Source organism: Anomalospiza imberbis, chromosome 5, assembly GCF_031753505.1.
Source record: "Anomalospiza imberbis isolate Cuckoo-Finch-1a 21T00152 chromosome 5, ASM3175350v1, whole genome shotgun sequence".
NCBI classification, from domain to species: domain Eukaryota; kingdom Metazoa; phylum Chordata; class Aves; order Passeriformes; family Viduidae; genus Anomalospiza; species Anomalospiza imberbis.
In genome coordinates this window covers 56415760-56436503 of record NC_089685.1, presented here as the reverse complement: position 1 = coordinate 56436503, position 20744 = coordinate 56415760, and the positions used below count along the sequence as shown (strand labels likewise).

At 37.4% G+C, this 20744-nt stretch overlaps 1 protein-coding gene across 2 annotated transcripts; it reads left to right on the top strand.

Annotated features, from left to right (window-relative positions):
- The first annotated feature begins 3050 nt into the window (after positions 1-3050).
- Positions 3051-18286, top strand: WASHC3 (WASH complex subunit 3). 2 transcript variants are annotated; one of them, XM_068190995.1, is made up of 7 exons: positions 3051-3222; positions 4722-4820; positions 7053-7118; positions 8381-8509; positions 10081-10188; positions 13495-13559; positions 16537-18286. In XM_068190995.1, exons 1-7 carry the CDS (start codon positions 3172-3174, stop codon positions 16619-16621), a joined length of 603 nt encoding a protein of 200 aa, XP_068047096.1. In that variant the 5' UTR covers positions 3051-3171; the 3' UTR covers positions 16622-18286. The 2 variants fall into 2 exon arrangements, with proteins under 2 accessions (XP_068047096.1, XP_068047095.1); XM_068190994.1 differs by having other exon boundaries at positions 10078-10188.
- Positions 18287-20744: the final 2458 nt, after the last annotated feature.

Below are 20744 nucleotides of genomic sequence, written 5' to 3'. Positions count from 1 at the left end.
AAAATCATTGATGCAATATCAGTTTCATAGAGAAAACTTTACTAGAATACCCTTTGCAAGCATGGATTTAGAAGACTCCATGGGAAATCAAGCAAATGTTAATCCACACTGATCTTTTCAGCTGTTCATTGGACCACCTTATTAAAAACAACTATTTCCCCTTATGGAGGATCAGGTGACACGATGTCTGGAAATTTTTTTGGATCAGCTTTTTGTTTCTGTTTAACTTGTCTCTCAGTAGTATTAGCTGTTTGAGTTCTGGGCTGATTCTAACCTGAATGTGGTGTCCTGGGACCTGTAACAGTATATAAGCACACAAGATGCATATGAACATTGTAAGCTTCAGTAGCACTTGCCAGTTTTTCTCAGCTTGTGCAGTTTTGTTTTGCAGTTGACCCGAGGCTCTGATTCCCTGCAACATATGGAGCAGATCAGTTTCAGTGCTTTGAAACCCCTGTTCTTGCCTTTACTTTCCTGTGTACCCTAATCACAAGTCAGGTGTTTTTTACCAGTGATGAAGATAGAGCTCTGATCAGTTTTCTGTACACACAGCTTTTCCACTCCAAGTTAGCCTCAGCAGCTGGAAAGCTGACATCTTCAAAACACTAATGTTCAACCAAACTTCATTTTGGTAACCCTTACACACTCTTTAATCTCTTTTCCTTCACTGGAGGGTGGATCTACAGGACAGGGCCTTCAAATGACAGTGTATATATGAACACATGCATAGGGTAGAAACTGCCAGCAGTTACACACTGTACAGTACTTATTCCTCAGTCTGACATTTATCATCCAGCATGGGTGCTGGTAAAAAATACATTTTCAAATCGTACACACTATTAATCTGGATGTTATCACTCAATTATTTTTTTATAAATCCTCTCCTTAGAAGTTCAGTCATTTATATTTACAGATGAACAAGTGAGTTCAATTAAAACTTTTTTAAGAGGCTTTGGAAAATCTGGCTATTTTTCCTCCATTCCCTGTTTTTCAAATTTCATATCCTGCATTTCCTAACTCCAGCTGGGACTAAAAAGTGCTGTGTTGCATTTTTATGCAGTATTTTTTGGCAAATTAAAAGCAGGAAGTACCAGAAAGTTCACAAAATAGCATATTCTTGGGAGATTTCTTATCCAGCTTTACAGACCATGACATTCAGATAAGAGCTGGCTATGCATTTACATTAAGTTTCTGTGCCATTGCCTGGAAAAATTGTATTATAGACACTTAATGACAAACAAGATTAATTCTTCTTGAATATAATTTAGTTGGAATTTTAAGGTAGTTACAAACAAATAAATTAGTGGCAAAATAACTCAAGTTAAATAAACAACTCTGTTGCCCAACACAAATTTATACAACTCCTGTATGCAAGGAATTAAAAGCTAAACCCACTGAATTTTGTAGATTAGCCTGCTGCTCATCCTTTGGGAGAGGTGAGAAACTGAGCCAACAACATCAGTGCTCCAAAGGAGAGTATGAATCACACATTGTTCAATAATTCAATTAGCATGAACAAAAAAACTTTGCTATACTACCTTAGTAATAGAGTAATAATGGTGTGCATATGACAGCAGGTTAGTAACAAATACATTGTGAAAGTAATAAAGCCAAAAAAGCTGCTTCAGTTAATAAATGAGAATTTTATGGCAACTGGAGTAACAGAACTAAGTGGTCTGTGTGCAGCTACCATTGATTCTGTATATGGATTTGTATAATGCCTTGGCAAACAACAATGACTTGGAAGTGAACTGAGAATTTTGGTAAATTTTAAACCAAAATTAGCGTAAGTACATTTGGGATCTAGTCTTCAAAGTATTACAGTAATTAGTGCGTCTTTATTCATCTCATCACAAGAGAAGTTTGCACCTGACAGCCTCAGACTACGATGGTTTCTTAACTGCCCTGAATTTAGGAGGGTTCATTAAATGCAGCAGTGTTTTGATGGAACCATCTAAATACGGAAAGCCAGTACAGTATCTTTGGATTTACTGCTGTAAACAAGGACTCCAGATTTGTCTTTTTCGCAAGAACCCACCGCCATTCAGTGCTCCGTATTTTGATTCCCCACATCCAAAGTGTGGCACTTCCACAGTTAAATTATGTATATACGCACATGTGAAAAATGCATATTTTATGATTGGCTTTTCTCAAATATTAAATTGAATACTATATGTATTATGTTATATTGATTAGAAGTGCTGTATTGACATTTTAATAGTATGGTATATGTAGTTTTGTAGTTAAAATAGAACCTATGTATGTGGGGTTTTTTTTTACTAACTCAAGCAAGAGATGAGATAGTGAAGAAACTCTTCACACAGAGATGACAATGATGGGGGCCCATAAAGAATTACTGCCTCCTTATCGGAAAAGACAAACATTCTTCCACCTTCTCTCCGTCTTTATGGAACCACCAGGATTAAGGGGAAGAAGTTGACAAAAACCAGAAAAGTTCTTAATTTGCAAGGAATTTATGCATCATGTATGAAATGTATGAATATGCAACAGGCTACTGCTTTTAAAGATTATTCCTTTGTTCACAAGGCATGCTTATTGGGCTTAAGTGCCCGAGAGCATCCGGACGTCCGTAATTCTTTGCTTTTTATTGTCTTGTAATTGTCCTAACTCTAAATTTTCATTACTCTAATTGTATTACTATTTTTATAACCATTTTATTATTATTAAACTTTTAAAATTTTAAAAACCAAGTGATTGGCGTTTATAACACACAGGAACAGTTCCTTCACTGGCTTTTCTCATCATTCCCTTGACGTTTGACCGCAGGAGACGACACTTCCCAAGCAGCACTATGCAGGCCCTGTCCTGAGGCCTGCGGAGGGCTGGGTGTCAGTGTGACCCCCACTGGCACGGCCGGGCCGCTCAGCGGCTGCCACCACTTGCGTCGCAAAGCGGGTGCCAAGAAGGCACCCCAGAAGCTCGGGGTTTATCCTCGGCGTTTATCGCCGGGCCGCAGCCGGCCGTGAGGGCTGCGGCCCGGGACTGCGTTTCCCAGGAGGCAGCGCGGGGCAGCGGGCGCGCCCCGCCCCGCCCCGCCCCGCCGAGCTCGGCGTTTGTTTCCGGGCCGAGGCTGCGGAGCGCGGCCGAGCTGCGGAGCGGGGCTGCGCTCGGCCCGGCCCGGCTCGGCTCGGCCCGGCCCGGCCCGCGGGCATGGACGAGGACGGGCTGCCCATCGTGGGCTCCGGCATCGACCTCACCAAGGTACGGGCTGCGCTCGCCCGGCGCTCCGGGGCTGCCGCTCCTCCTCCCCGGCGGCGGCTGCGCTGGCCCTGGTGCTGGGCGAGCCCCGCTGCCCCCGGCTCCCGGCCCGGCCCGGCCCGGCCCGGCCCGGCGGCAGCGGGCGAGGGGAGCTCCCCGTGCGGTGACGGTGCCGCCCGCGCACCCGGGAGCGAGCGGGCTCTGGTCCTTACCTGTGTCTCCTGCTGTTTTCCAGAGGCGTTTTGCTGCAAGTTCTGCGAAACGTTGTATTTAAAGATTAAGCCGTTTCAAACATCGATCTGGAAGGCAAATCCTGTGCAAAGCTGTGTATTAATTTCTTTAAATGTTGCAGAACCTTTCTTTTTAAACTTAGTTTTCTCAACCGAGAGCATAAAGACAGGACAGTTCCAATTGACCCAGCGATTCTTCCGGGCTCGTCTCCACCCCACAGATTTCTGCTAAGGTCATAAGCACTGCTTGGAAAATTTTGGAACACTGCTATTGTACAGTGCACAGGCTGAAGGCTCGAGATAGTAGCAACAGAAGTCTCACAAAAAGTCAGGATGTTTTAAGATTGCCATAGTGAACTGTATATTGAATGCACTAATAAATCAGCAGCTAAAGAAGAGGTGAAGACCAGAGAGTCACTGTATTCGCAAAAAAAAAAAGTGCAGCAGAATCTTGGCTGCCAATAATATTCTTTGTAAATCTTCCACTTAAATCAATGACAATTTCATAGGCTAATTTCCTTTGCAAAGGTTAAGACTTAAAGCAGTTGTCCAAGGTTATTAACTCTGAGGCACTAAAATTTTAGACATAAACTTCTGTGTGCAAATTCCTGATTCCAGTCTTCTGTAATGGTTTAAATAAAAATGCCAACTCTGTGTTACAATATGACCACCATTCTTTTTGTCAAACAGAAGATTCTACATTTTAGTCTGAAAAGTATGTGAGCATCAAAACTGATTTGGAGGATAACTTTTGGTAATTTTAGGGTAGTCTGGACTTGCAAATGAGAACCAGTAGGGTAGCCACTAAATACTTAGCAACATCACTACACTTCAGTTTTGGTCATGGTGTTAGTTGTAACTGCGTATTAGTATGGCTGGCCAAGTCTGTTTTTCCTTCTTAAACTCCAGAAGGAAAGTTTCTAATTTCCTCACTGTTCTTAAAAAAGCATTAACACTGATTTTTGGGAATTTCATCTAAAGGTGTTTTCTTTAAGATAACAATCCTTCATTTCTTGGGTTTTGTTGCCTTTTCTTTGTGTCCTGTAAATTCTCAGCTGTCGTGTTAGTAGATTTTTAGTGGCAAAGGATTTGTATGAATGCGTATGTATATTAGAAAATGGTTTATGTGTGTATGCATTCATAACAGGCACACTTAAGACAGATTTCCAAATAATTTCTTCTAAAAAATGTATATTTATAACAGATATTTCAATCCAAATGTGGAACTTGACATTGATGTGTAACCTAATTTTCTTATATTTTTAAATGCAGGTTCCTGCTATTCAGCAGAAAAGAACTGTAGCATTTCTAAACCAGTTTGTTGTTCACACAGTGCAGTTTCTCAACCGCTTTTCTACTGTTTGTGAAGAGGTACGTTTATTATTTCCCCAGCTGTCCTTTTATACATTTTAAAAAAATTCAAGAAAGGGAACCACTCATTTAAATATTTTTGATGCAGTAATACTGGTAGCTTAAACCAAAAATGTAGTCTGCTTTTTGTTCAAGGTTTCTCTTTAGTAAGTGCTTAAGACAGAATTTTTCCCCAGGGGATCTGTATGAACTCCTGATTGTACCACACTGCATCCTGTTTTCTTAAACTTTTGCATTTGGCACAGTCTTTGAACTTTTTGATACAGGGAATTTATTCTGAGCGGCTTCATCTCTGGTTCTTATCTTGTTATGAAAGAAGGATGACATGTTCTTGTGGTGCATCAAAACTTACTTTCAGATTTTATCACCTTTAATTTAAAAGAGTCATACACTAAACACTGAATGTAAATAGTTTTTATGTTGAAAAAAGGAAATTTTTGGCAAGTGATTAGTGTAGAACATGAAGCCCTTAACTTCAGTTTCCTGTAAAAAAGGAGAAAAATAAAAGTAGTTGGGATTAGTACATTTATGTGATGACTTTAGAGTCAATGGAAATACATCTGATGAACAAGGTTAGATTTGTCCACTGACCAGGACAAGAGTACTCCTTGTAAAAAGGGTGTTTTCTAATGTGGCTTTGAGGGTAACCTTTTTGTCTTTAGAGGTTTTTTGTACTTCTTCATTAGTTTATTCAACAAAGAATGCTATACAGCTCTAGCCAGCTGAGCCAGGGCAGCAGTCAAATCCAATTATACTAAGCCTTGTAATCTGAGAAATTCTGTTATTTGTTGGTGAAGTTTAGAGCCAGACATGTAACAAGTATAAGATTTGGCTATTATATGAATATATGGAGCTTCAGAGGAAAAAAAGTCATTTTTCCTAGGTTTTAAACTTCCTGTAACTTGATAGGTGGGACAATGTAACCGCCTGATGATGCTGTTGTCAATTGTCCAAAACTCAGCTGTGACCTGATCTCAGTATTCCCTCTTCCACAGGCCCTGTGGAAATCAGAACACGTATATTTAAAGCCACCTTGAGCACACAGCAGCACTGTGAAGTCTGCCTAATAAAACAGTTATTAGTTAACCAAAATGTGTTGTTACTCAAGAGACTAAATAGTTGCTTTATATACTCCTTGAGAAGTTTTTCGTATTCATGAAGTACAGAAGTGTTTTTACTGTGAAAGGTCACAGTGTAAGTCAACAGAAGCCAAGAAACTCAACATCAGGGCTGACACCATCCTTAACTCTTAAAATTCTTGGCTCTTGTCTAGTTAAATAGACCCATAAAATTGCATAATTATCTTTTGTACATCTTTCCTCCCCCTTGTCCAGTTAAATGTCGGACACATAGTTCCTTCCAATAAGAACTGACTCCTCTTCGTGAACAAAGGACCATCTGTAAACAAGTCAGTGCTCTATCCAAAAAGAGTAACTCCTGTCAGTCTCCTGCTTTTTCTAGCATATTGGCAGAACTGTCATTTTCTTAGGGTGTTAAAGTTCTGCTTCAGAGCCAGGCAGAATCTTGCCCAGGTGCCAGAAAGCTGTCAGAATGGTACGTATCTGCCAGCCAGCACTCTAGCCAACTTTACTTGGACAGGTCTGGTGGAGTATGGTAGTGATTAGTTAAAAGACTGGCAGTTCTTATGGAGTAATTTAGAAAAACTCAAGTTGTATTAAAAAAAAAAAAAAAAAGAAAATTGATTGAGGTGCACCTGGAGCATATAGTGTCTGGTTAGTTCTGATTCATTGTAGATTTTGACTGTGTAGGACTTTGAATCACCTGCTGTATTAATTATCAGATTTTCTCTTTGTATTTGCTCAGTTACATACACACACATCATCTCCTTTCATCTTCCACGTTTGGAAAAACCTTTGAAGAAAGATCTTTTGGTAACTGGGAGAGCACAATATGTCTACTGTTATTCTACAGTTGCCCAAAGTAATACCCTATTTACTTTGGCTTTCTTTTGTAAATAGTCTGTCTTCATTTCTGTCATTATATGGGAAAACCAACTGCAGAGTAAAATTATTTAAAATTTGTACTGCTGTAGCTACTGTTCTAAAAAGGCTTGTCACTGCTTCATTTATTTTATAATGTGATAATCTCGTTTACACTGTACTCTGCCTTCAGCAGGGAGAAAAGTGATTTTTTTTAAACTAGATGCAAACTCTTTTATATGTCCAAGTGCATATGAGAGTGTTTTCACATCGTAATTGTTTTCTGTTGTAGAAATTGTCAGCGCTCTCTCTCCGTATCCAGCAAATTGAAACCACACTCAATATTCTGGATGCAAAGGTTTGTATGGATATAGACTTCATCTTCTAACAGTGACAGCCTCCTAGATTATGTGAACTAGATTCCTTTTTAGAGTCTGAATTGAGCAAGTAAGTTTTCATAATGATTTGAAGGAGCTAATATAAAATCCTGATATCAAAAATTCTCTCTTTAACTCTATTCTCTAGTTATTGCCTTACTACTTGTACTGTGTAACATTTGAATATGTAGTTGATACAGAAGAAAGGAACCGACAGTACCTAGTGGAAAATTTGAGTTTGTTAAGCATGTGGAACGGGAAAGGAACACTTTTTGCCATACAAATGCTATTAAGGAAATTCTTACCCCCTTTGTAAAACAAAAATACCTTTGTATATATCTTTGTATGTTACTGGACTGTAACAGCTGATCAAAGTACCTAGAGAGAAGCCTTGTAAATCTTTTGATACTGAAATGTGACCTGAACTGGATCTAAGCTAATGTAAATTTGTTTGATTTATCTTCTTTAGCTGAAATGACAAAAGGTCTTAGATAGGAAATAGAGCATATAATTTACTTGGAACAAAAACCTGACAAAACCCCGAAGTCAGTAAATCACCCACTATAAAATTTTAACAAGTTCTTCTTTCAATAATGATGGAGGCAATTTCAGTTGGCTTTTCTGGGAGCAAGGGTGGGATATTTTGAAAGCTTTCATTGAGATCTTTGTGGGGAAAAATAGTGTAATAATACAAACAGAGCTTACTAACTCTTACTTATTTCAAAATATATAGGAATTATCTGAATTGATGATTTTTGCAGAATTCTTCATAATCATATTAAATAGAATTTCCTTCAAATAGATTTGTGGTTTAATATCCATTCACATAATTTCCTTCAAAAAAGTGAAAGATGTAGAAAATTGAAAAATCTGTAACCAGTCTCCCCTTTGTTAGGTGATAGAGCTCTCCTTACCATGATTTCTTTCACTGTAGGGGAAGTAGCAGAGATGGCATGGCTCTCGTGTGGTTGATAAATGCAGTAGCAAAATACTGGGAAGGTGTGGAAGCCTTTCCTGCTCTGCAACCCTGTGTTAACAGTGAAAGTTTTTATTGTAGAAGGCAGCTAGATAGAAAGATTTTTTTCCTCCAATCCAAATACCAAAACTAGGGGCAGAAACTTAAAATTTTACTAATGTAAAACCTACATGGACAATAAGTGGTAAGCAGCGTGCTGCAGATTTTGTTGTACATGTAGTCTTATGAAGTGCTCATTGCTTATTTGATTATGTGTTTTACATTCAGTTATCCTCAATTCCTGGCCTAGAAGATGTCAAATTTGAAGTGTCCAGTGCAAATGTGAACAGTGTTACAAATGGTCCTGTGGCACAGGCAGCTACAGATCAACAGACAGCTGGATCACCTCAGTCTGGAGTAAGTAATAAAGCATAACTCATTCCTTGGAGGAATAGAGCTCTCCAGGTCAAGTTTTTAATGTCATTTGCAGTAGATAGAAGAAGCAATTCTATTGGTAGTGAGCAATCAACTGTAAAAGTCTAAGACTAGGCTTTTCTTTACTGGCACTGTTTTAACAAGTGACTTAAAACAAAAAAGGCTATACCCTTTATTAACTGTGTGACTTAAATAATTAGAACTAACTCAAATTTAATGCTAAATTTCTCCTTCCTTTTCTTCAGTCACACTAAGATATGAACATGAATTACATCAGGGCGCTGGGAAGGTCATGAATGAAAATAATAGTTCAAATCACATAATTGCAACTCTTTCTTCCTTTCTTCAGAATGTGAGCTTTTAGCTCAAATTGGAATTTCTAGCATGCTTTTTTCTAAAGAATTTATTACATTGAAGGTTTTCTGTAAATTATCCTCCACGTAGAGTAAAGGCCAGCTTATTACAAGCAATCAGCATTAAGATACTATCCCTGAAACTAACTTCTTGTCATTTTGGGGAATTTCATGTGTTTGGTTAGTTGATTTTTTAACCCAGACATTTGAATCCCATGATCACCACTTAACTAAGTGAGCCTTTCTGGCCCATTTGTAGATGGAGTTCTTTTCCTGGTTTCCCCTTACAGTTTCTTCTCATGGAATCCTGAATTCTGATCTCTGCTCATTCTCTTATTTGGTGAAAGTTGCTGTGGAGAAGCAGTAGCTCGAGCACTCTGCTGCTTTTGCCTGCCTGTCAAAGATTGCAACTCTGATTTGCAGGCAGCAGCAGGGGATACACTGGACAGCATTGCATGTTCCAGCCACGTTAGAGAATGACTCACCATGAGTTCATTTTCCTTAAAATGTTCCTCCTCTCAGATATGGAGGTATATAAAGTATATTTAAGTATATAAAGTTCATATATTTCTGAAAGGATGTTCCCAATGCTGCTTTCAGGTGGTTAGTTTTGTAGAAAAAATACAGTTTTCTGTGTTATTTTAAATTACTAGAACTTGTCATTTTTCATTTAATTTAAATTAAATACTTTCAAGGAATCTATTATTTCATTACATTGTCCTTTGAGTAATTATCTACACTCAAAAGTATAGTTTAGAAGTTACAAGATATGTATGAGACCTTTGTCAGGGAATCAAATATTTTGAGGAAAAAAGGCATTGGACTACTGGGGGAGATTTATAGATATACTCCTTATAAATATTTTTTATAAAAAGACCATTTACATTTAATACTGTGATATTTATTAAATGCAACTTAACAGGGTTATTAGGGACTTTCTGTTTTTTTATGTGTTGTTCAATAACTTAAAATTGTATCTAAAAGTAGAAAGACACTCTTGTAACAGTGAACAACAAAAGAGCTGGATTTGTGATTTCATACATCTAGGAAACCTCTAATTTTGTGAGTGTAGATCAGAATAATCTTGATGAAGATGAGTTACACTTTACCCTAAAATACTTAGTTTTATTGTTTGGAATCTCTCCATGGGTGTGGTGTGTGCACCTAACTATTAAAGGGTTTGTTCTTCACATACAGCAGAACAGTACACAAGAGGAAGGGTTACAGAAAACGGAGGCAGTAACAGAAAATGTCACAACTGTGGCCAAGGATCCAAGATATGCCAGATACCTCAAAATGGTACAAGTGGTAAGTCAGTTCTCATGTCATTCTTTGGCTAGGATGTTATTTTTTGGTGGAATGTACCACGCAGCTGTAAGTGAATCTTAAATGTTGGAAAACATATATTGCAACAGTAATCTTTAAGGTAGGATAACATCATAGTATTCTAGCACATCTTCTCTAATAAATGAATTAATGTAATATATTCCCTCAGACAGCTTCTGGCAAGATCTTTCTACAAAATTCTGCTGGTAGACTTGTGAACTGAAGGTGTGAAATGTGTAAATGCAAAGTGATATTAGCCGGAGGCACAGAAGATGCCACTGAAAGTGGAGTTGTCCTGGCAAATTGGAGTCATTCCTTGCATACAGACTGATTACAGTCTGATTTTGCTGTAGGGTACAAAATACAGCTTTGCAAGTATAGTCCAGAACAGGAGTACTTGATATTTCTGTAAGGACCAAAGTAGAGATATAAGGATTGCTTCACTGTCTGGTTCCACTCCAGTTTCCTATTATTCATGATGCAGGTTTTGTTTGCATCTTTGTCTGTGGTCTGTTTTACAGATGAATAGGAAATAAATGATTGTAATCTCAATATTAACATGTGTGAAATCTAATGAAGGAATGAGAAGGTGAATGGGAGACTATTTGTGATATTTTTAAGAGGTCATTTCACATGCACAAACTTAAAAATGAGATTGGAAACAAAGAGTTAATTTCAATTTATTTTCAATTTGTCAGTGGAAATTTTCCTCTAAAATACATATTATAACATAATTCTGGAAAGTATGACTATGTCATAGTATTAATAAAATGTTGCTTACGTTAAAACTAACTTCATGGTTTCACTCAGTCTTCAGAGAAATTATTACAATTGGTCTGCTTCATCCCTTGAATGGTGTTCCAAACTTTTTTTTTCACTTGAATCACAAATTAGCATTTTATGGATAGCTTATTACAAACCATTTGGAAAACCTAGCAGTGGGATAGTAGCAGAGAATAGAACACTATGTTACTGTATTGATTTAATGCCAGACTTCAAAGCTTCAAAGTGGATTTGAAAGTGCTGGATGGTCTAATTACTTTGGTTTTTTTTTTTTTTTTTTTTTTTTTTTTTGTAACTGCTAGAGGAGTGAGATCTCACTTTCCACATTTCTCCTGTGTACTGGCAGTTCCTGGTGACTCCTCTGCCAGTTGTAAATAGTGTGGTACGTGTGGTAGGAAAGTCAAACTAACATACTACAAATTAATGTGTGTTTTTGCATTTGCCAAACTTGCCTCCTTGTCCGGTCAAGTATTTCAGTTAGTGTCATTTATTTCCCCAAATTAAGTTTCTAGCTGAAGATTTGTTTGAACTGATAATTTATTTATTACTCACAATGTTTAGTATAAAAGAGCGCCATTCTACACTAAAAGTAGCTCTTCCATGAAATTGTGACAAATTCATTTTGGTGGAGTGCAATTGAGGATACTAAATTCTTACTTTTTAAAATTTACAACAATATTCCAAGAAATCATACAAAAGCAGTACCATATTTGCAGATTAAAATTTAGGAAAGCATGAAAGGTAAAGTAATTGTAAAGCCCTGATTGTATTATAAACAGATATAGGTGCAATCTTAATTGTTTTCCTTCAGATAAGAAGTCTAAAAGAGCATTTTGATTAAACTTCAGATTAGTTTTGTGAGTCTATGATATATGAGGGTACTGAGAGGATTTTTTTCTCACAGATTTTAATGCACACAGTGTTGGAATAAAACATACTCCAAGTGTGAACATAAAAGTGACCCATTCTTAGAAATCCTATACCAAGTTCCCTTTGATTGAAATCAAATATGAATTCTGCCTTGCCTGATCTGACTCAATTCTGTTTTCACTTGGTTTGAATTGATGCATAAATAACTCATCAGTGACTTCTGAGGTGGGGAACAGTACCCTAAGAGCAGTCAAGCAGGGGAAAAGCATTAGTACAAAATGGTGTGTAGACACACAATCCCTGCTGTCCAAATCTATACTAGAATAACTGAATTTTTAAACCATCATGAAATACTCCAATTAATATTCAAAATATTCACCTTTGTAATGCACATGAGTTGTGAAGTACTGAGATATTCTTTTATTTCAAGGTATTACATTGCAGCTGCTTGAGTGACCATTTTTGACATTATGCCTGATAGATTCCTACAGCTTTGTACCTGTGTGTGTGCTGTTCCACAGTGCTCATGCACAAGCCTTGATTGTGATTCTTACTGTGGAGCTGTCACTAGAATCACATCTTTCTCTGGAGCATTAGTCATGGCTGCCCTTTATTTTAGCACTATCTAACTTACTTTTGGACGAAAGATACTAGTCCTACACCACTTTTTATTTAGAATTTCTTAGACCACCAGTAACTTTGTCCCTTTAGAATCAGAAATTGTATCCTCATTTGGTTTGGGTTTTTTTCCCATATTCTATATTGGCATGGAGTGATCCAGATGGTATTTCTCATGATTTCCAACAGGCAAATCCTGTTGGATTTCCAACAAGTTGCCTTTGAGCAAATCTAGTGGAAACACAGGAGCAGTTTGTTGGACTGTATCTCATGAGAGGACGGACATGGGTCTTGGATATGTGATCCAAGATAAAAGGATGTTTAGATGTTGATGAATAAAATAAAGTGCAGAAGCTGTGGAAGGACTTGCAGTGAAGGGAAAGCATTTTTTTAACAGATACATATTTGGCTGAAATCTGTCCACAAGTCACAGAAGATTCAAGACTGACTGCACAAGCAGTTATATTTGGAGAATTCACTTTTAAATTGTGCTTCTGTTCTCATGTCCTGTTTGCCTTTTTCTCCATGCTTTTTAGACTTCTCCAGCTTTTAGCACTGCCTTACGGGATCCTTCTGGAGTGGCAGCAGATGCACTTCCCTGGTTTTCTTCTCGCTCTTGGGTATACCTTCAGTATGCCTAAGTCTTTCCTAGCACAACTTGTCTGCTGTCTTTTTGCTACTTTGTGCTTTCTCCACATTCTTATCCATACAGATAACTTCAGCTTCATGATTTTGTCTGCATGAATTGCAAGTATATCTATTCAGTCTTGATTCTCTCCCTGCAACTTTCTCTAGATATTTTGCCATAAATATAAAATGGAATAAAAGGGCCTTTAATCTCAATCATTTCTTGCTTCTAGTTTCATATTGATAGGAACTGAGATTAATGTTCCATGCTGTTGTTTGACAAGTGACATGCATAAATTTATATGAAAGTGTGGTTTAAAAGTACCTTTGTTATTTAACTCATCTGTTTATGTCCAGTAGTTTTATATTATTATTTCTCCTGCTACACAGGGTGTTCCTGTAATGGCAATACGAAACAAAATGATTTCTGAGGGGTTAAATCCAGATCTTCTTGAGTAAGTAATTTGTGACTCCCAGTAGGGCTGCAGAGCAGCTGTGTGTTTAAAAAACTTGGAAAAACATGTGCTTAGAAAAGGTTGTTCAAGGTGTTGTGAGCTATAGCAGTGACAGGCTAGCATCTGACAATGTGCATTTAGCAATGAGGACTCAAATAAAAGGTCAGTAGCCATTTTCAGTGCCCAGTGTAGACTATGAGGTTTTTTTCCAGATACTTGCTTTCAACACTCCAGTAAGAAAATATCATTATTGTAGAGTAGTAAGAACAAACTCTGTCTTATTTTGCTGGATGCATGAGGGACAACACAGTTGTTTCCAGATGCCCTTAGCAGATGTAGTGTACAACTTGACTTCAAAATTGACAGTGAAAATTGAAGTCAACAGTTTAATATTTTGGCTGTTGATTGAGCTAATCTGATGTGAAAACTGCTAAGAATAGATAGTAATTTTCAAAGCTTCTCGTCTGGCCATAAACATTAATTTTAGTCTTACTTTACACTTGACATTTAATTTAGTTCTACTGTATTATTTCACAGAAGTTGTTAAACTGAGGAAAGTATTAAGTTTATTCTTGCAGTACAGACACCAAAATGTTTGAAGTATTTTTGCATTCTTTTCACAAACTGTCAGGGTATTAAAAAGTCCATTTTTCCTTTCCAATGAAGTCTTTTTACATTTTATAAAGGCTTATTCTGAAACTAGCTACTTGTTAAATAAAATAAACCTGAAGTATCATCATATGATGAGTCACTTTAGCTCCCAGCTACTTCCTGGTCTAGATAAGCCTGAGGTAGTTATTCCTCAGTTGTTTTTTTTTTTTTACTGATTGAATGAGAAATAAAAAAAAGACCCTGTGCAAGTTGGAGGTAGGATTAGCAAACACGTGTTTTCTATATCTGTGTTAAATGTATTGTATTTTTTTCTGTGCTTTCAAGTCCATACCTTTCTATAAATGCTGCTATTTCTTCATGTTTGGGTGGATTTTTATAGTAGATAAAACAAAAAGATAATAGGTTAAAATTTCTAAAGCTGTTTTTTAAAAAGTGTCTACTTTTGAATTGTCTATTTTGCATTAAGACGGAAACATTATTACTGTGGACTGAGGCTCACAGAGTATGTTTGGGGTTAGATCTCAAAATCCACCCTCAAAGATCTGTGCAACAGTAATGCTTAGTCAGATTTTCTTTAAAATGTTATTGGTTTGAAAACTGGTTGAAGAAAGCTAATTATTTGGCAAGGTGGAACATGTTAAGGTATCAGGGGTGACTTTTCAATTTTCTTGCTTTCTTGTTGTGATACTATAGGCTTCTTCTTTTATATGTGTCTTTCCATTCACACTGCATTTCTTGGGTCTTCAGCTTCCTTAGGTCTGCTCACTCAATCCCAGAGAAAATTAGGAAAATGTACCCATGGCTGTGTGCTCAGTCACTTACTGCAGACTCCCTGAGCTCCTTGCCATTGGCTGAGCATGGGTTATTTGTGGCTGTAGATGTGCTAATTCTAATGATACAGTATAATTTCTACACTCTCCTCTCAGCTTTTCCACCTCTGTTAATGCTCCTTTCTCAACTTTTTACAGCATTTGGTAACTGCTTCTTCTATCAAGCTCCCAGTTTACCTGTCTTTAACTTTTGTTTCTTATCCTTCCTCTCTTGCCTGTCTTCATTTCCAGAAGAGTTTGTCCTGCTCTCATGAACTAAAGGAATTCAGCACCATCTTCCTCTTCTTAATAAATGAGAGGTTTTTCACTGGTCTCTCACGTCTTTGCACAACTCTTCTGTTTTGTCATTACCACGGCAACAAACAAGGAATAATATTGTGAAGTGGTATTTGCATGAGAAAGCAAATGCTTTCTTCATTTGTTTTAGAGGTGTGCAGTGGGCAGGGAGAAGGTTCTTCTGCAGTTCTTTAACACACTTCTCATCTTTGCACCAAAAATGTTTAGGAACACTTTAAAGTTACCTTAGGGGTTCCCAGCAGAGAAATTATACTAAACAGAACTAATGTTGGAAAAGAAATTCTGTACTCCCAAGATAAATAAGAACAGGATGATTAATACTACTGTCAGCTTAGTTTAAAATGCAATATTTTATCCAAGAGATGTTAACTGTCATCCAGGAAGTGAGTTTCTCTGAATGTCCTTTTCCCCCAGGTATAATTATGTGTGTATTTTCTCCCTTGCTTTCAGTCTTTATCAGGCTCTGTATTGCTTGTATGTCAAATTCATTATATACTTAGGAGGGAAAGTCCATGGAGAGCCAGCATCTTCAGGCAGTAATGTTAATTTAGATGGCTTGCTTCTCTCACCTTCATTTCCAGTAGATTCCCCAAGCAAACATTTTGCCACACTGTTAATAACCATCCTAAATACTCTCTTTAAAACTAAATACAAGAGGTCTGATCATTTGTAGTCAATAACAATCCCATGGCTGCTCTTGCATGTCAAATTTAACCCAATGTTCTAGCCAAATTCCACTCTGAGTAATTCTTTTTTGCTTCACTAAATTATCCCTGCAGTTTTAGTTGGATACAATATTGTTCATTTCCTGTCTTATTTTTTTCCTGTACTATTTACACTGCTTAATGGTGTACAGAATGTTCCTTTCAGCCCTGCAACCTCTGAAGATTGCAAAAAAAATTGAATTAATCATTATTGCCTGCTTTCAACTCTTTTCTACAAGTGTTTGCCACTTCTTAATGATCTGTCATCATTTCTGATGGCATCAAAGGCGTGCATTCACACTGGTGTCTACAGAGTTTTGATGTCCAGTGAGTTACAGTTTCTAGTGTTTGCCTTCCAGTTGTGGGTGAAGCAATACCATTAAGGTGTGAGTTTGTGAACCATAAACAGTTAATATGTTAAATGTTGTGGCAATAAAGTGCCTGCAGTTGTCATGCAGGGACAGTGGTGTTACGTGCTGAGCTGCTTGTGCTCTCAGCTGGATTTACAACACAGAATGTTTCTGTTGCCTGCAGGACCCCAGACGCCCCTGTGCCTGCCTGGGGAGACGATGGCAAAGCAGAAGACAGTTCTGATAGTGAATCTTCATTCAGTGACTGAAGAGACTGGTTCCAGCCCTTGGAAACCTTTGTTAAGTGCTCATGTGTTTGGAGCTTTGGCAGACAATGGTTTTGCGTGGATCACACGGATGATGCGGTTTGTCTGATGGTGTTTTAAGAACTAAGATCCTTCATGTTCTATTCTGGAAAGTTTGAACAGGCAGCATGTTTCAACCTGAACCCTTCCCCCATGAAAATGAATCATGAGATCCTTGCAGTTTTTATGCTGCATCATGCCAGATTCATTTCTGTTTCTGCTGAAATTACTTGTAGGGTTCTAAGAATTCCACACCTCTAAACCTCCATGTCTCTGAAACTGCATTCTGATCATTGTTAGATTTTCTGTGTAACACATTTAACCTACGTTGCCTTCTTTCTGCCCCATAACTTAAAAGGTAAATTAACTTTGGAAAATGGAAGTGTACCTTTTTTGCAATATCCTGTGTCTGCAGTGATGCTACAAGAAATACATAAAAGTCAACTCTCTTATGGTGATTGCAAATCAGTGATACTCAGATTTGAGAAGAACTAAAATACAAGTGAAAAATAGTTTAAAACCCATTTTGAATCTATTTTCAAAACATATACTGTTATTCAGTGCCACACTAGAGTCTGTATGAAGCTGTTAAAGGATTTACTCTTGAAGGGTTCATTTAGCCAATTCAGGTTGCAGTGTTGTAGAAAGGTACAAACATGGCAAGATTGATTTGATAGTGACACTGGGAAAAAAGCAAGGGACTGGGAGATCATTATCGGATCTCACTACTTGTTCACTGTTATGTGGGTCAGTTGAAACCATTTTCTGACTTCATTGGCCTTACTCAAAAGAAGCTGTGGCTGAACAGTTTGCTTAGGATGAGAAATCACCTCCAAGTTGGTGCCTTTGCTGATAATTTCATCAAAGAAGCTAAAATTCAGGTTGCATAAGAAAAAAACTATCTTGGCACCTCTCGAGGCATGCATTGATGAACAACGTAAAGAAATGCCTGATGTGCCCTGAAGATTCTCCTCAAAATCACTTGATGTACTCCTTGACTCAAAAATCATATTTCGTTAAAGAATCTTCTTTAATACAGTTTGTTCCACATGAAATCCTTTGCAATCTGTTTGAATTACCCGGATTGTTGTGACTATACCAGAATGCTGTGTGCTAGGCAGTCATTAAACTTCTGGTATTTCACATTCGTGCTGTGACCAAGAGAAGACTAAAACTGAAGCTCCAAGTGTATAAGTTTGTTAGCCTTTATGACTGAGTCAATACCTTCTCTCTCAGTTATTTGTGCCACTTCAGTAGGTTATCTGCTTTTTTTTTTCTCTGCAACTTAAGCATGGCTCCCATTTCAGCCTAGCAGACACATTTATGCTCTCCATAACCAGTAAATCAGAGTAATGCCTGAATCCCTACAAAAGCATATATGCACTAGAGAATGTCTAGAGATGGTGTTTCAATGATGGGTTAATTACTATTGAACACTTAAAAATGTACTTAATAGTTAACACTTGGTAAAACACAAAAAATATTAACATATTAGCAATAAGTATTTCAAATGTAAATGTGATGTTATTTCAGAATGTATATATTGAAACACTCATGACTTTTTAAAATCTATATTTGAAAACTCATTTAAGCAGTCTGTAAAATAAAAGCTATACTTTGTAAACTAAAGTTATGGTTTTATTTTCTTCCTATATCTTGTTCTAAACAAGACAATGAAAATTCTTCCAAAGTCTCTGCAATTCATGTTTCTCCAGAACTAACTTTGCTGAAGTTGTATCAACCTGCTAGCCAGAGGGAAGAGTTTTGGAAATTGGGGTTTGGAGTTAATGTTAACCCATAGTGGCACTCTGACTACAGGAGAACTGAGTATCCTATAGCCACTGTTCTAAGATGCAAATTTAAGGAAGGCTGAAATTAATGTGTATTATATGTTTGATACTTTTGAACTGACATGGACCTATGTAAGGAAGTAGCATGATTTAAAGAGTTGAATTGAGATGTAGTTAATTATTTTTCTAAAGAAACAAGGTTATCAAAAGACATTTAAGAAGGTATAGCTTCAGTTGTTTAAGATTCTGAAGAAACTTTTTGTGTAAAATAATTTTAGTTTGAAAAGAAAAAAACTAAAATCAATTGTCTTCTACACCACTGCAGATACACGTTTATGTGGAATGAAAAAGAAAGCCTCTGGCCTAAAGACACTTGATAGAATAAGGGATAATTAATCAGTAATTATATATGACACAGAATAACAGTTTCATTAATAGAGATTGTGAATTTAACTGCTTAGGAATTGGATGATCTTTTCAGGATAGATGTTGACTTTGGAGTACTGCAATGTTAGTAAACTTGCAGAAACATTGAGAAAAATCTTGCCCCTTTGTTTCCTCTCCCTGTTGAATGGTGACTAAATCTAAATGTCTGAATTGTGAGAACTGGGAGGAAAAAAAGATAAAACCATCCTTTTTTACATTCAGTGTCTCAGCAGCCATAGTGCTTCCGCTACCTTTGGAACCTCTGACAACTTCAGGCTCTTCTGTTCCTAAACACATCCCTTTGCTCTTACGCTGTAGCCAAATTCAATCTTGAGATGTTTCAGCTTGCACGAGGAACTATTAAATATGGGAAGGTTGGTTTGAGACTGAATTATGTCAGCTGTGCTGGTGCTTCTTGATCTGCAGCAGTTTCTGGAGATGTGGTGCTAACCCAGAAAGCTGGAAAGCCCTTAACCACAACCTAAATACTGTAAGCGGAGAATATTCCACGGGGCTCGTTATTAACCATCTGTTTTGGAATAGAAGATGGAGGGAGTATTTCAGCTTGGCAGCACAGTAATCAGATATATGTAATACTTTCAAGGGAAAAAGTCCATTTTCAAGAGACTTTTTATTTTTAAAAGCTTCCAATGGAACTTTTAGAAGATACGGTATACATTAAGAAGTGTCAGTAATGCACATCTTCTATACACAAATTTTCCGTGGATTTAAACTCATCATCTGGGGCAGTATTACAACTTGTAGGCATAAAAACTACTGCAGAGTGTTACTGGAATAACCACTGAATGCATCTGTTAATACTAATTATGTACTACTGGTAAACTATATATTCTTTGTTTAAACAAACATTTTTAACCCCATCAGCATATTCCTCATTTTGCAGGTGAATGGGAGTGCAGAATGCATAAAGATTAGTTTCCTAATGGTATTACAGGCATTTTAAATGAATGTAGGTGCCCTTAGACTAGATGCATGTCTGTATTTTTGTAAGTAAAACCTCAAAACCTGTCAAAGGCAAAAACAACATCTGGACATGATAACTTTATAGTGAAGTCCTGGTTTAGCAGTTGTAATCATTAATCTGTTCCCTCTCAAGTCTTCTGTTCAGCTACATTTGAAATGAAAATTAATGGTTCTTTTTCCAAGCTGAGTCTCTTCCTCTCTCTTGTTTTTCTTTCCACTGTGTGTTATTTACACCAGTAAGTGTATAGTTTGACATTCTGTGAAAAAAAAATAGCAAACTGTAGCCTGTACTTGGAAAAAGAGAGTATCACTAAGATCAGCACTTTGAGCTGTGTGTGATCAGGTCAGTTTTGCTTTCCATAGTGTTACATAGCAAGAAACTTAAATTCATTATGGGCTCAATCTGTCTGGAGATCCAGTTTTCTCTCTGAAAAGCCAAACAGAGGTAACAGTCTCAAAATGAGTTTGTCTGCAGAACATGTATTTTCTTATTCTTCTGAAAATTTGGCATCCTGCTACCAGGATGCCAAAATGCCTGGTGTCCAAAGACATTTTGGACACCAGGCATTTGGTGCCTGCAAATGCCTGCACTGATCCAAAGTTTACTTTCCTGATACTTCATGGGATGGTGTCTCCATTCATGGCACTTTGCAAGCAAAACAGGAAGTGCCACATTCCCGTGGCTTGCTTAATTGTGCCTGGCTTGCTTAATTGTGCCATTCTGTCTGTACTAAAAGTCGGTACTGAGTGCCTTAAGGGGAGATGTGAGGAGCACCGCAGTGTTCCTGCAGTCCCTTTTCCTGCCACCAAGGCTTCACTCCAGCCCCGAGCAGAGACTGATGCTCAGTACTAAATTACAAGTTTGTTGGTGCTTCCAAAAATAATTT